Below are 14,818 nucleotides of genomic sequence, written 5' to 3' on the forward strand. Positions count from 1 at the left end.
GAATGGTGCCAGGGATGTGGGACTTCCCTTATTTGGAGACTCTGGAGAAACTGGGATTGTTCTCCTTAGAGCTGAGTAGGCTAAGGAGAGATTTGATAGAGGTATTCAAAATTGTAAAGGGTTTTGATTGAGAAGGTAAGGAGAAACTGGTTTCCAGTGGCAGAAGGGTTGGCAAAGTACAATGATTAAGATAACTGGCAAAAGAACCAAAAGCAAAATGAGAATTTTTTTAATGCAACATGTTGTTATGATCTGGAACACACTGCCTGAAAGGGTGGTGGAAGCAGATTCAGTAGTAACTTTCAAAAGGGAATTGGATAAATACTTGAAGGGGAAAAAATTGAAGGGCTATGTGGAAGGAGCAGGGGAGAGCGATTTCAAACAGCAGCGCAGGCATGACGGGTCGAATGGCCTTATTCTGTGCTGTAAGATTCTATGGCAAGATTTTAACTCACTCAAAACCCATTCATTTACACGGAGTTAAAATCGGGCCCTATGATTCTGCGATATATGCTAAGTGATTTCATGGGGCGTTCCTTGTGGTAAGTTGGATGACACTCCATGCCTTGTAAGGACACACATGTTACACCATGTTATCAACAATGTGTTATGTATTCCCTGAAGTCTGATTATTAAGTTAACACTCCGTTCAGAGTTTAGTTGTTTGTTCAGGGAACTTAGTTTTGCCTTTTGGAAGGTGCTTGTCAGTTGGGGGAGCAGCTCAGAAGCACCTAGTCTTTTAATATTCTTTTGCTTTGCTAAGAGAACCAAGAAATGTAACTTGATGCAATTGTTAAGACACAATATGCATTACATTATATTAAACGCTAGGAACTATCACATCGCACGTTGCTAATGCGAATAGACAGCCAAGACAAAGACGGACTTTGTTTCTATTGGACGGAGCACGTGCAACACGCAAGTATATCAAAAAAAAAAACAGAGAGGGAGTAACGTGTCAGGAGCCGAATAAATAGTTCGGGGCTCCACGTTTGTATCCTTCCGCTTAGCGGTGACGCCATTTTTGTGTGGATTTTTTTTTGAAAACAAGAAACCTCGGGAGGAGAAAGGAAGCGGGGACCGAGGGAAGGAGCGTCCAGAGAGGGAGAGGCGATAATCCCAGCCACTGCCGTAAGCCATGGCGGATATAGACAAGCTGAACATAGACAGTATTATTCAAAGGTTGCTGGAAGGTGAGTGTTGTGGAGGCGGCCGTTAGCGCGGGGTTCTGAGGGCTTTGCGTCTCAACACCCCGGGAGAGTCTATTGTGTTTCCCGTTAGTTACTGGCGGTCAGAACGGCCCCAAAATCAATATCCCCGGGGCCTCAAATTCCGGCAATCGGCCCATTACCCCCACCCTAAGGGGTCCTAAACTCTTTCAGTGACTTATTTATTTCGTGTGTGCACGCCGTGTACTCGGCCCGGCCCGGCCCACACCCTTTACCCGGTGCCGGCTTCAGTCAGGGTCGCCTGCCTGCTCTTGCTCCCCCATCGCCCCCGGGAACCCAGTCCGTTAGCATCCCGTCTCCTCTTGTATCATCCACCCACCCAGGAGGCTCTTGTGCCGGTGGCGGGGCGGGGAAGCCCGGGGTCACTCCATCCATCGAATGGAGCATCCGGCAAGATCCATTTTGATCTTTTTGGGGGACTGGGGTTTGGTCGGAGTTGCTGCTGCTGCTTCAAAAATGGCGGAGAGTTGGCGGTGGTGATCGGGGGGAAGCCCCCAGCTCCCCGAGCCTTTCCACATCGTGCGCCACCATCCCAGTACAGCAAAAAGTGAACCATTGCTTCGCACTATAACGTCTCGATGGCGCGTAGAGATGGGATACGATTCTTGCCCCCAGTGAGCCATTTTATAGGGAGGGGGAGGGGGGTAGCCGTTTTTGGAAGCGTAAACTATAGCAAGAAGTGTGAATGTTATGTGGAGCCTTTGACCAGATAATCACTTACATATGTAAGAGGACAATAACTGCGCTTCTCATCCTCCCCGTGTCCGGATTTGCAAGAGAGTAATGTAATCTTGTGCTTCATTTAAAGTTATTAACCGGTATCCAACATTACCTAAAAGTAGAGAGGGTAAGTAATTGTTTTTCTTAGCCATGTGGTGTTGCTTTTTTGTTCATGTTAAATGAAATTGGAGTTATGCAGGTGGAAAAGTACACTCTTGCTATATCCGAAGGTATATTGAGATTATGCCATAGGGCGCACGGTATTAGGCTTTTTTTGGATGTGGGTGCTCAGCGACTCTCTTTCACCTAATGTGTTCAGAATTGCCTGAATCTTAAAATTGAACTGTTCTTAATCAGATCTGTTTATTTGCGGAAGTCTCTCTCAGTGACATTATCAGGGTGAGTCCTTTATGTCAAAGATCCTATACTGTGTCCTGGACAATATTTATCCCTCAAACAGCAAATTATCTGGTCACTAACAAGTTCCTCTTTTGGGATCTAGCTGTGTGCAAGTTGGTTGTCATGTTGCCTGCAGTACAGCAGTGACTGTACTTCAAAAGTAATGTATTGGCTGTAAAGTACTTTAGGATGTCCTGAGTTTGTGAAAGGTGCTATGTAAATGCAAGTCTTTATTATTCAAAGAATAGGGAATTTTGGTAGTGTGGAGAGCATTCTTCCTCCAATCTCCTCTTTTGCCCCCAAAGTTACATTCACTGCTGCTTTGTGAGGGGCATTGTTGGCTCTGACTGGTTAATGTATCAGCCTTGGTACTCTTGCCTTAAGTCAGAAGGCCGTGGGTTCAAATCCCTCTAAGATTTGAGTACGCAATCTAGGCTTTAGCTCAGTGCAATACTGAAGGAGTACTGCATTATTGGAAGGGTGTTGTCCTTTGGATGTGACATTGAACTAAAGTCCTCTGTCTGCTCAGGTGGATGTAATTGATCCCATTGTTTGAAGAGCAGCATGGAAGTTTCCTGAAGTCCAGCTAACTATCTCGACCAACACCTCCAAAACAGACTATCTGGTTATTTATCTCATTGCTGCTTGAGGTACCCTGCTGTGTGAAAATTGGTTATACCCAGTGAATTACTTTCATAGTGTAAAGTGCTTTGGGACATCCTGAGGATGCAAAAGCTATTATGTAAAAATGGGAGCTGGTCTTTTTTTTCCCCTGTACACAGTACTTCACAAAGTAATTAATTGTGAACAGTTTTGGCAACAAGGTCTATAATAAATTGAAGAATTTATTTCTTAATAGTGGTAATAGCCGATTGTGCCTTTAATGTAGAAACTATCCCAAGGTGTTTCAAAAATGTTGGAAAAACACAGATGCTGACTCAGATTTTGAAGGGGTTACCAAAGGCTTGGACTTGAATAGAGGTGGTGGAAAGTTTGGGAAGGGAATCCCAGAACAGGATCTAGATGATTAATCTCACAGCAGCCAATGGTGGGGCAAAGTAAGAGGGAGCAACATAGGTTCAAACCGGTTTTACCTCGGAACATACATCAAAATATGCCAGGTTGATGAGCCAAAATAAATTATCACCCCTAATGAGTGATGCTTTGTACGTCTGTCTTCAATTTACTTGCAGGCAGCAATTGTGATATTAAATATCTACCTATTGCTATTAAATTTTCCCACCTTTTTTTGTTCTTGAGTAAAACTAATTACTGGAAGGTTTCATGTTGGGAAGGTAAGGGTTTTGACCAACTGTATTGTATCAGGAGTCTGTTGAAATTGTTGCTAAGGTCTTTCACTTTGTGTTTAATTTCAACTCTGAATAATTCAATTTTCTTTTTGTCTGAATCTGGTTTTATGATGTATGGGTGGAAATGACCACTTTTCCTTCAGATGAATGGGACCTTGGGCTTCATAAATAGAGGTATTGAGTACCAAAGCAGGGAAGTTATGCTGAGCCTTTATAAAGCTCTGGTTAGGCCACAACTACAGTATTGCATCCAGTTTTGGTCACTACACTTTAGGAAGGATTTGAGGGTCCTTGAGGGGGTTCAGAGGAGATTTACCCAACTGGTTCCAGGGATGAGGGATTTTAGGTACAAGCTTAGGTTTGAGAAGCTGCGGTTGTTCTCCATGGAACAAAGGAGAAGTGAAGGGAGGTTTGACAGCTGTACAAGATTGACAGGTTTAGATAAAGAAAAGTTACTCCTGTTAACTGATGGTGCAAAGATGAGGGAACATAAGTTGAATGTTTTTGGCAAAAAATGATGGGAGGATGTGAGGAAGAACTTTTTTATGCAGCGAGTGGTAATCTGGAACTTGCTGTCTACAAGGGTGGTGAAAGTGGAGATGATTGATTTCAGAAGGAAATTGGATGGGCATTCGAGAGAAATAAACTTGCAGGACTGTGGGGATAGAGCGGGGGGATGGGGCTGACTGGATTTCTCTAGAGATGGCACAGGCTCTGGACTAAATGGCTGCTTCCAGCGCCATAATGACTATGAAACTATGAATTTGAGGCATTTGTAATGCACTCTTGCTCCCAATGCTCAGAATAGCTGTTCATTCGGACATATCAGGTAGATAATGGATGTGGTATTTTAGACAGCATGGTTAAATATATTCTCTGTACTTTGGAGTCTTCCCCTTGTAAACTCACCTTGAGTGGTGTGATCTCCAACAGGCTACATCCCTGCTATTGTCACTTCTCTCAACTGCGAATTATAAATCTGGCATAGAGGTGTGAAGTTGAAAATTCTCATTCATCTATTTGTAATCTTTTGCGGATCTTGTGAACTTTGCCCCATTTATCATGCTGGGCAGCTCCATTCAATGCTTTTTTTGTAGGTGCATTTTAGATGTTTCTGCATGCACAAATTGACATTTTGTGCTTGAAAAAGGAGCAGAGATTTGGATAAGAGTTCTGCTTATTCACGTAGATCAAAGAGTACTCTTTGAGCACTTGGTGGCAGGATGCTGATGAAAACCTGTGCCCTCTGTGCTGTTATCCCCTATTTGCTTTAAGTTTATGCTGCTGCTCAGAATAGAGGCTGGTTGGAATACAAACTTGAACCAGGACCCAAGATTACACTTCAAAGTATACAAGATTTAGACTGCAGATTAACTTGAGGGTCAGTACAAATTTTACTTTGCCTGCTCTTATTTTCTGCTTTGTTACACTTCCTTGAATATATGTGCACGGGTCCATTACTTCGAGCTATGATCCTCTAGGTCAGGTAATGTTGATCCTCTGCACCTTTTTTGTGCGACTTAAATTGACTCTGAAATCTCCAAGCTTTAGCTGAACGGGATGACCATTTTGAATCGGGGGCTATCTTTCAAGCCCAGGCAAGAATTTTATTCTTCCCTAATGAAGGCAATCAGAGCTACCCTATGCCACAAAAGTCTACAACTTTTGAAAGCTGGCTAACTGCCGCATTTGAGGTTTCAGTTGCAAGCCCATGGTAATGCATTACATTGAGATGAACTGCATAACATTACCAATAATTTAATTGCTTGAAAAGTTGATCAAGGTCATTTTGAAGGTATGTCTTTTTGGTCTTGCCTTTATTCATCAAATGTCCTAATATCTGGTTGTGTGTGGAGTGTCTTCTGCCCTCTCTCAACCCTGATATGTTACTGGTAGTTCTGGAGACAGCTTTTTTCAACCCCATTATGAATTCCTGTCTAAAGTTGCATAATTTCAGCCAGGACTAAATGATGTTTTTACTGTTAACTGATCAAAGTTCTGAGCACATTATTCCAAGTTATGCATGCCCTGACTCTTGAAACGTATACAACAATTTGCCAATAGATTATACTAGCTTGCAAATTGAAAGGCCCTTGGCTACTGTAATACTGCAGTATTAATCAGATGACTACAAAACCTCTTTGGTCATGATTTAATTCCACACATCTTCATCAAACAGTGTTGCCTTACTCTTTCTTCAGTTTGGCAGAGCAGTGCTTAATCTGCCTGTCACTTCAGCGTATAGCCTGGTTCACCTTCAAGTTAACTGTGGTATGTGGAGATAAAGAGGTGTATTTACATCCTTTTAGTAGGACCTCTTCACAAGGCATATTTGTGTCAATGCACTTTCTGGATATGCCTTGGGTCTCCTGATTTGTTCTTGTCACTGTATGAATTCACTATTTTATCTCTATATAAAATACCTATGTAGCAGATGATCTGAAGATCCAAACAGTTGGGGCTGTAGTGTTGCTTACAAATTAGGAGCAGGAGTAAGCCACTCAGCCCGTCGTGCCTGCTCTGCCATTCAACAAGGTCGTGGCTGATCTGATTGTAACCTCAACTCTATATTCCTGCCTACCTGCAATAACCTTTCACCTCTTGATAATCAAGAATCTATCTACCTCTGCCTTAAAAATATTGAGACTCTGCTTTAATACCGTTCTCTCTTGCTTTGTCTCTCCTCTTCGATTTACAACATCTTCCCAAATTTGATCCCTTGCCCCCCACTATTTAGTTTAAAACCTTCTCTACCTCCCTAGTTATGTGGCTCATTAGAACACTGGTCCCAGCATGGTTCAGGTGTAGACCGTTCCCACTTTCCCTAGTGCTGGTGCCCCACAAACCGGAACCCACTTCTACCACACCAGTCTTTGAGCCACGCATTAATTTTTCTAATCTTCTTTGCCCTGTGCCAATTTGTACGTGGCTCAGGCAATAATCCAAAGATTATTACCTTAGAGGTTCTGCTTAATTTGGTGCCGAACTCCTCATACTGACTATGCAGAACTTCTTTCCTATGTCATTGGTACCTACATGGACCACAACGACTGGATCATCCCCCTCCCATTGTAAGTTCCTGAGCAGATGTACTGGGCAGGCAACACTGCCTTCTGGACTCGTTCTTTGCAGAGAACAGTGTTGATTCCCCTTCGCTATACTATCCCCTACTACCACTGCTTTCCTTTTTGTTTCCCCCACTTGAATGGCTTCTTGAGCTGTGGTCAGTCTGCTCATCCACACTACAGCCCTTGCTCTTGTCCATACAAGTTGCAAGAACCTCCAACTTGTTGCTCAATTGCAAGAGGCTCCTCCACTCCTGCCTTTTCGATCCCCTTAACTGCCTGACTCACAGTCACACCCTCCTGTCCCTAACCACTGACCAAAACGGATGACCCCATCCTAAGGGGTGTGACTGCCTTCTGGAACAGTGTCCAGATAGCTTTTCCCCTCCCTCCTGCAACTTGGCCTCCAGCTCATGACTCTGAGCCGAAGCTCCTCGGGTTGCAGGAGCTTACTACAGATGTGGTTGCCGTGGCATCCAGGAGCTTCCACACACTACAACCGTGATACATCACCTGTCCTGCCATCTTTACTAATTTATTTTTTCTTAATTTTTAGTTCCTCTCCTGACTGAAGTCCCTCACTTACCAAACTCCCCCCGGTAGCACTCTGCAGATAAGCAGCACTGAGTCCCCTGAATTTATACTTGCTGAGCACCAGGATGTCAGCTTTGTTAGAGCTCAGAAACCAGTTTAAACTAGCTACCTAATTAACTAGCTACAGCTATTCTCTGAGCTTGTATACCCCCTGTTTAAAACTGTAAGAAACTTAACTTGCCTCTTAATTTAAACAGTAATCTCAGTTAATTGTTAAATGTAAACTAAACAAAAACTAGGCTTTAGCGATTAACCCTTAAAATCCACTCACTTACCAAACTCCTTTCACACTGTGCCCTCCAGCAGCACTGTGTTGAAACCAACTTCATTAATATTCCCTGAGTGCAGTTAATAATAACTGTGTATTTGTTGGTAGCACTCCTAGATAAGTGCTTTAAATTGCAACATGCAGAAATCCTGCCTTTCAGATGGTAGTACACGACTCACTCCTATGTTTTGTTTATGCTGTACTGATTTAAAAAAAGAAAAAGGTGACATAATCTATTGTATTTGGATTTAGGATTATTTGGACCTTTTGTTCTAAGTGCGATGCATGCTTCATAAAGCTTATTATAACCCTTCTGTTAATTGCATATTTAATATCTCATTAATGGAGAGGTGGCAGGACCGTATCTCCAACACAGAAGTCCTCAAGGCAGCCAACATCCCCAGCATATACACCCTACTAAGCCAGCGGCACCTGAGATGGCTTGGCCATGTGAGCCGCATGGAAGATGGCAGGATCCCCAAGGACACATTGTACAGCGAGCTCGTCACTGGTACCAGACCCACCGGCCGTCCATGGCTCCGCTTTAAAGACGTCCGCAAACGCGACATGAAGTCCTGTGACATTGATCACAAGTCGTGGGAGTCAGTTGCCAGCGATGGCCAGAGCTGGCGGGCAGCCATAAAGGCGGAGCTAAAGTGTGGCGAGTTGAAGAGACTTAGCAGTTGGCAGGAAAAAGACAGAAGCGCAAGGAGAGCCAACTGTGTAACAGCCCCGACAACCAATTTTATCTGCAGCACCTGTGGAAGAGTCTGTCACTCTAGAATTGGCCTTTATAGCCACTCCAGACGCTGCTGCACAAACCACTGACCACCTCCAGGTGCTTACCCATTGTCTCGAGACAAGGAGGCCAAAGAAGAAGAATGGAGAGAATACTCGGTGTTGGGGAGGGATCCGTTTCAAAGAGATGCATCTTGTATGATTCAGAAATATCCTGCATCCCTGAGTGAGATAACTGACATATTAAAGAAACCATAAAGTTTGTCTAGTATTCTCTTTTCTTTGGTGTTTGTTATACGTACTTGGCAAATGTCAACTATACTTTTATCCTATCAAAACTTCCAATCTTGGACAGCTCTTTAGCCTTCTAATGATACAACACGTGTTCCTATTAAAATAGCCCTTTGCGAGATGTACTGTTGCTGTTTTCTTAATGTTAACAATTTTCTTGGGTCTATAAAAGTCTGTGCTCGAATACTTAGCCTGTGAGTTAATCTGGGTGTGTGTGGGTATGCAAATACAACCTGTTGGATTGGGTAGTGCAGAAGTTGAAGGCATTTTTATGTTGAATACATGCCATTGATTGCAGACATGGTATTTGGTACTCTTGAGACACCAATGCATTCAGATAACTACAGCCTTCTGTTTTTGGGTCTTGAGCTACTGCTAGTTCTTCGTTTCAATGTAAAAACACTGAGCTAGATTCCCTCAGTGCAAATCAGTGGTCTTTGGCTTCCAACTGGAGCAGTGGCAGCAAGTAAAATAACCAAAAGAGAAGGGTGTACAAGAACTGCATGTCTTTGAGTGCTGGATTCCCTGTAGTCAAAATAACCATATATTTTAACCGTTGGTAATTAAGTGGCAGTCTAGTTCACTGGAAGCAGTCTTTCCCCTGGTTATAAGATACAAGGTTTAAGAAGTCTAAGGTGCAAGATACTAGTACAGAAGTGTTCCAAATTTGTTAACATTCATGAAGGGCAACAGTACAGATTATGTTAGGGTGTGCATTTCTTTAATATTTTAGTTTAATATCATTGGGTGTAAGCTTTAAGTTGCTGAGCTGGGGAGTTTTAATACTTGCAGAAACCCTGGCATTGACATTCTTCAGTTTGAGAATAAAATGTTTTTTTGTCAGCTGTCTTGACATCAGTTTCCCGAATGAGAACATCCATACAGTATCCTATTGGGAAGGTTAAGAAAAGTGGAGGGGGCAGTGAGAACTTGAGCAGTAGTTATATATGTGACTCACATATAAATGTGATGTCTAATCATTAAATAACTTGTCAGCCAGATATTTTCTGATTGAAAATGCCTTCACAGACCGACCAGATACCTAACTAGTACTTTCACCTCCTGAAACTTTATACATGTACACTAATCACCTGAGATTCTGGCTAATTTGGCTGTTAGTATTGTCCATGTTTTGCTCTGTAAATTCAGATTCCAATGCAATATTTCATTTTGGGCAGCAGAGTAAATAGTAACAATAATTATAATGCTTGTAATACTGTGAAATAGTGAATTACAGCTACCTGCATTGTTCAGTGTGCCAATGTGGAAATAAACCTTAAAGATTAGGCAATTCTTTAGTTTGAATCTCGTCTTTAAATTATATATCTCAACACCCGCACTCCTGGAACATCTGCGATTTGGCTCTATATGCTCTAATCATGTGGAAGATTTTTTTTTTTAAATTCCATTTGTCCTATATATATGGAGCTTAGTCTCGGCAATAGTTCTTATGAAAAAGGTTTTTCAGCATGGCAGCTGAAAATGTGTTTGTCTCTTTGCAAACATCTTTGTCTGGGTTGATGAAATCTCATAATGTTGAAATTTGGCTTTTATATCTTGCATCTGTGGTTCAATGGAAGAATTAACTTGGTCACATTTTTGAAGTTAAAATTCTTAATCTTTTTTCCCCTTTTTAATTTCGAAGCCTGATTTACCTAATTGGGAAGTAGCTAATTAAACTATACACAGTGGAATTTTTATCTTCAGACCATATTGTGATTTGAATACATCCAGTTTTTTTGTTTTCCTAGTTTGGTAACAAATGCCAAGTTTGCTTTTTTTCTTCGTCCTCCGATGAGGTATTCACACATTTTATTTGAAAATAAAATTTATGGTACCAAGCTTCTCTGCAGTGTGATTATTTTTAACTCTATAGACTTGCTGAAATTATTTCATGAACTTTTGAAGTCTTGTTTCTGAGTTGTGAATCCCTTAAGTAAAAAGCTGTCCTTTCCGGGAGCAAAAGTTATGATCGATCTTGCATTGGTTTTTTTAATCCCTGATTTTTCTTCATAATTTAGTCAAAGTTAAACAAGTGAAGTGGCATTTATCCTGCTGTTAAAACAGTTACCACTCTTTATAAAGTGCTGTTTATACTTTAAAGTTAAAATCATTTAGTAGAGGTTCCTTTCTTGACAGTATTTCAACCAATCGAGTTTATACTAGGAATAAATCTTACTGTTTTAGGAACAGGAGTATATCATTCAGCTTCTCTTGCCTGTCCTGCCATTCAGTTAGATCATGGCTGATTTGTACCGCCGACTCCATTTGCCTTTGTTGTAACACATTGTTTCTCTGCAGTATATTCTACTTAAAACAGCCATTCAGCCCAACCAGTCCATGATGGCATTAGCTGCACTGAAGCCTTCTCCATCCTTCCTTCATCGAACTAATCAGCATAACCCTCTATTCCCTTCTCCCTTGTATGCTTATCAAGCCTCTGTTATACATCTGTACTATTCGCTTCAACTACAGTCTCGCCATTATCTGGGTAAAGAAGTTCTTTCTGAATTTCCTATTTAATTGCTTGATGGCCTCTAGTTTTGCTCCCCTCAAGTGTCTACTCTATCAAAACCTTTTACAATTCATTCACCCCTCAGCCTTTCTTCAAGAGAACCCAGCCTGTTCATTCATTCCTCATGGGCATAACCTCGCATTTCTGGTATCATTCTGGTACATTGTTTTTGCACCCTGTCTAGTGCCTGTATATACTTTTTATAATATGGCGACAGAATTGTATACTATACTCCACATGTGGTGTAACCATGCTTCAATGCAAGTTTAGCATAACTTCTCTACTTTGCAATTCTATTCCTCTAAAAAATAAATCCTATTGCTTGTTTGCTTTTTAATGCCCTTATTGACCTGTGCTGCTACTTTCAGTGATTTGTGTAGTTGTACTCCAATATTCCTTTGCATCTCCAGCCCATTTAGATTTTTTCTTTTCCAAGTAATATGTGACTTCCTTATTTTTCTTACCAAAATGTAACCGCTTATACTTATCTGTTAAAATTAATTTGCCAATTATATGCCCATTTTTTCAAGAGTATTAATCTCCTGCCTCTTGGGCGCTATGGCGTTGGAAGGATGAATGAGAACGGGCAGAGACTGCTTGAGTTGTGTACCTATTATAACCTCTGCATCACCAACTCGTTCTTTCACACTAAACCCTGTCACCAGGTTTCATGGAGGCACCCAAGATCGCGTCGTTGGCACCAGCTAGACCTCATTGCCACAAGGTGAGCCGCCTTAAACAGTGTTCAAATCACACGCAGCTTCCACAGTGCGGACTGCGATACCGACCACTCCCTGGTGTGCAGCAAGGTTAGACTCAGACCAAAGAAGTTGCATCATTCCAAGCAGAAGGGCCACCCGCGCATCAACACGAACAGAATTTCTCACCCACAGCTGTTACAAAAATTTCTAAATGCACTTGTAACAGCCCTTCAAAACACTCCCACAGGGGATGCTGAGACCAAGTGGGCCCACATCAGAGACGCCATCTATGAGTCAGCTTTGGCCACCTATGGCAAACGTGCGAAGAGAAATGCAGACTGGTTTCAATCTCATTTTGAAGAGCTGGAACCTGTCATAGCCGCTAAGCGCATTGCACTGTTGAACTACAAGAAAGCCCCCAGCGAGTTAACATCGGTAGCACTTAAAGCAGCCAGAAGCACTGCACAAAGAACAGCCAGGCGCTGCGCAAACGACTACTGGCAACACCTATGCAGTCATATTCAGCTGGCCTCCTACACCGGAAACATCAGAGGAATGTATGATGGCATTAAGAGAGCTCTTGGGCCAACCATCAAGAAGATCGCCCCCCTCAAATCTAAATCAGGGGACATAATCACTGACCAACGCAAACAAATGGACCGCTGGGTTGAGCACTACCTAGAACTGTACTCCAGGGAGAATGTTGTCACTGAGACCGCCCTCAATGCAGCCCAGCCTCTACCAGTCATGGATGAGCTGGACATACAGCCAACCAAATCGGAACTCAGTGATGCCATTGATTCTCTAGCCAGCGGAAAAGCCCCTGGGAAGGACAGCATTACCCCTGAAATAATCAAGAGTGCCAAGCCTGCTATACTATCAGCACTACATGAACTGCTTTGCCTGTGCTGGGACGAGGAAGCAGTACCTCAGGACATGCGCGATGCCAATATCATCATCTATAAAAACAAAGGTGACCGCGGTGACTGCAACAACTACCGTGGAATCTCCCTGCTCAGCATAGTGGGGAAAGTCTTTGCTCAAGTCGCTCTAAACAGGCTCCAGAAGCTGGCCGAGCGCATCTACCCTGAGGCACAGTATGGCTTTCGTGCAGAGAGATCGACCGTTGACATGCTGTTCACCCTTCGTCAGATACAGGAGAAATGCTGTGAACAACAGATGCCCCTCTACATTGCTTTCATTGATCTCGTCAAAAGCCTTTGACCTCGTCAGCAGACGTGGTCTCTTCAGACTACTAGAAGAGATTGGATGTCCACCAAAGCTACGAAGTATCATCACCTCATTCCATGACAATATGAAAGGCACAATTCAACATGGCTCCTCATCAGACCCCTTTCCTATCCTGAGTGGCGTGAAACAGGGCTGTGTTCTCGCACCCACACTTTTTGGGATTTTCTTCTCCCTGCTGCTCTCACATGCGTTCAAGTCCTCTGAAGAAGGAATTTTCCTCCACGCAAGATCAGGGGGCAGGTTGTTCAACCTTGCCCATCTAAGAGAAAAGACCAAAGTACGGAAAGTCCTCATGGAACTCCTCTTTGCTGACGATGCTGCATTAACATCTCGCACTGAAGAGGGCCTGCAGAGTCTCATCGACAGGTTTGTGGCTGCCTGCAATGAATTTGGCCTAACCATCAGCCTCAAGAAAACGAACATCATGGGGCAGGACATCAGAAATGCTCCATCCATCAATATTGGCGACCACGCTCTGGAAGTGGTTCAAGAGTTCACCTACCTAGGCTCAACTATCACCAGTAACCTGTCTCCTAGATGTAGAAATCAACAAGCGCATGGGAAAGGCTTCCACTGCTATGTCCAGGCTGGCCAAGAGAGTGTGGGAAAATGGCGCACTGACACGGAACACAAAAGTCCGAGTGTATCAAGCCTGTGTCCTCAGTACCTTGCTCTATGGCAGCGAGGCCTGGACAACGTATGTCAGCCAAGAGTGACGGCTCAATTCATTCCATCTTCGCTGCCTCCGGAGAATACTTGGCATCAGGTGGCAGGACCGTATCTCCAACACAGAAGTCCTCTAGGCGGCCAACATACCCAGCTTATACACACTACTGAGTCAGCAGCGCTTGAGATGGCTTGGCCATGTGAGCCGCATGGAAGATGGCAGAATCGCCAAAGACACATTGTACAGCGAGCTCGTCACTGGTATCAGACCCACCGGCCGTCCATGTCTCCGCTTTAAAGACGTCCGCAAACGCGACATGAAGTCCTGTGACATTGATCACAGGTCGTGGGAGTCAGTTGCCAGCATTCGCCAGAGCTGGCGGGCAGCCATGAAGGCGAGGCTAAAGTGTGGCGAGTCGAAGAGACTTAGCAGTTGGCAGGAAAAAAGACAAAAGCGCAAGGGGAGAGCCAACTGTGTAACAGCCCCGACAACCAATTTTTCTGCAGCACCTGTGGAAGAGCCTGTCATTCTAGAATTGGCCTTTATAGCCACTCCAGGCGCTGCTCCACATACCACTGACCACCTCCAGGTGCTTACCCATTGTCTCTCGAGATAAGGAGGCCAAAGAAGAAGAATAATATTTGTTGCAGTCCACCTCAGTTTTGACTACTTCCCTCCCTCACCCCACACCAAAAAAAATTGCTATCATCTGCAAGTTTAGGAGTTGTGCTGCTGGTTCCAAAGTTTAAACTGTAATATATATTGTAAACCGTGATCTTGGCATTGATCCTTATGGAACCTCACTTCCCACCTTCTGCCACTCTGAATCGTTCCTCTACCCCTGCACACTCTTCTGTCTTGAAGCCAGTTAGCTATCCATTCAGCTACTTGTCCTCTGACTAAATTCAATCAAGTAGAACCTTACCAAAGGCCTTTTGGAAATCTAGATAAATTTCATCTTCTGCACTATTCATTATTTTTGGTTTCTAGATGTTTTTCTATTTTCCTTAGGATTTCCATTTTTCCTACTACTGATTATCTTTAGGTCTTTAGTTCCTTGGACATCCCTC

The 14,818-nt window shown here is 43.2% G+C and overlaps 1 protein-coding gene across 2 annotated transcripts in view; it reads left to right on the plus strand.

The window, feature by feature from the left end:
* The first annotated feature begins 990 nt into the window (after positions 1-990).
* ppp1cc (protein phosphatase 1, catalytic subunit, gamma isozyme) overlaps positions 991-14,818 on the plus strand; it is a 31,882-nt gene continuing 18,054 nt past the window's right edge. The window contains exons 1-2 of one of the 2 annotated variants that reach the window (XM_068054964.1): positions 991-1,193; positions 2,038-2,076. In XM_068054964.1, coding sequence (XP_067911065.1) covers positions 1,139-1,193; positions 2,038-2,076 — 94 coding nt within the window. In that variant the 5' untranslated portion in view covers positions 991-1,138. The remainder of the gene's footprint in view (positions 1,194-2,037; positions 2,077-14,818) is intronic. The other variant, XM_068054965.1, reaches the window with a different exon arrangement.

The sequence above is a fragment of the Heterodontus francisci genome, chromosome 23 (genome assembly GCF_036365525.1).
Source record: "Heterodontus francisci isolate sHetFra1 chromosome 23, sHetFra1.hap1, whole genome shotgun sequence".
Taxonomy (NCBI): domain Eukaryota; kingdom Metazoa; phylum Chordata; class Chondrichthyes; order Heterodontiformes; family Heterodontidae; genus Heterodontus; species Heterodontus francisci.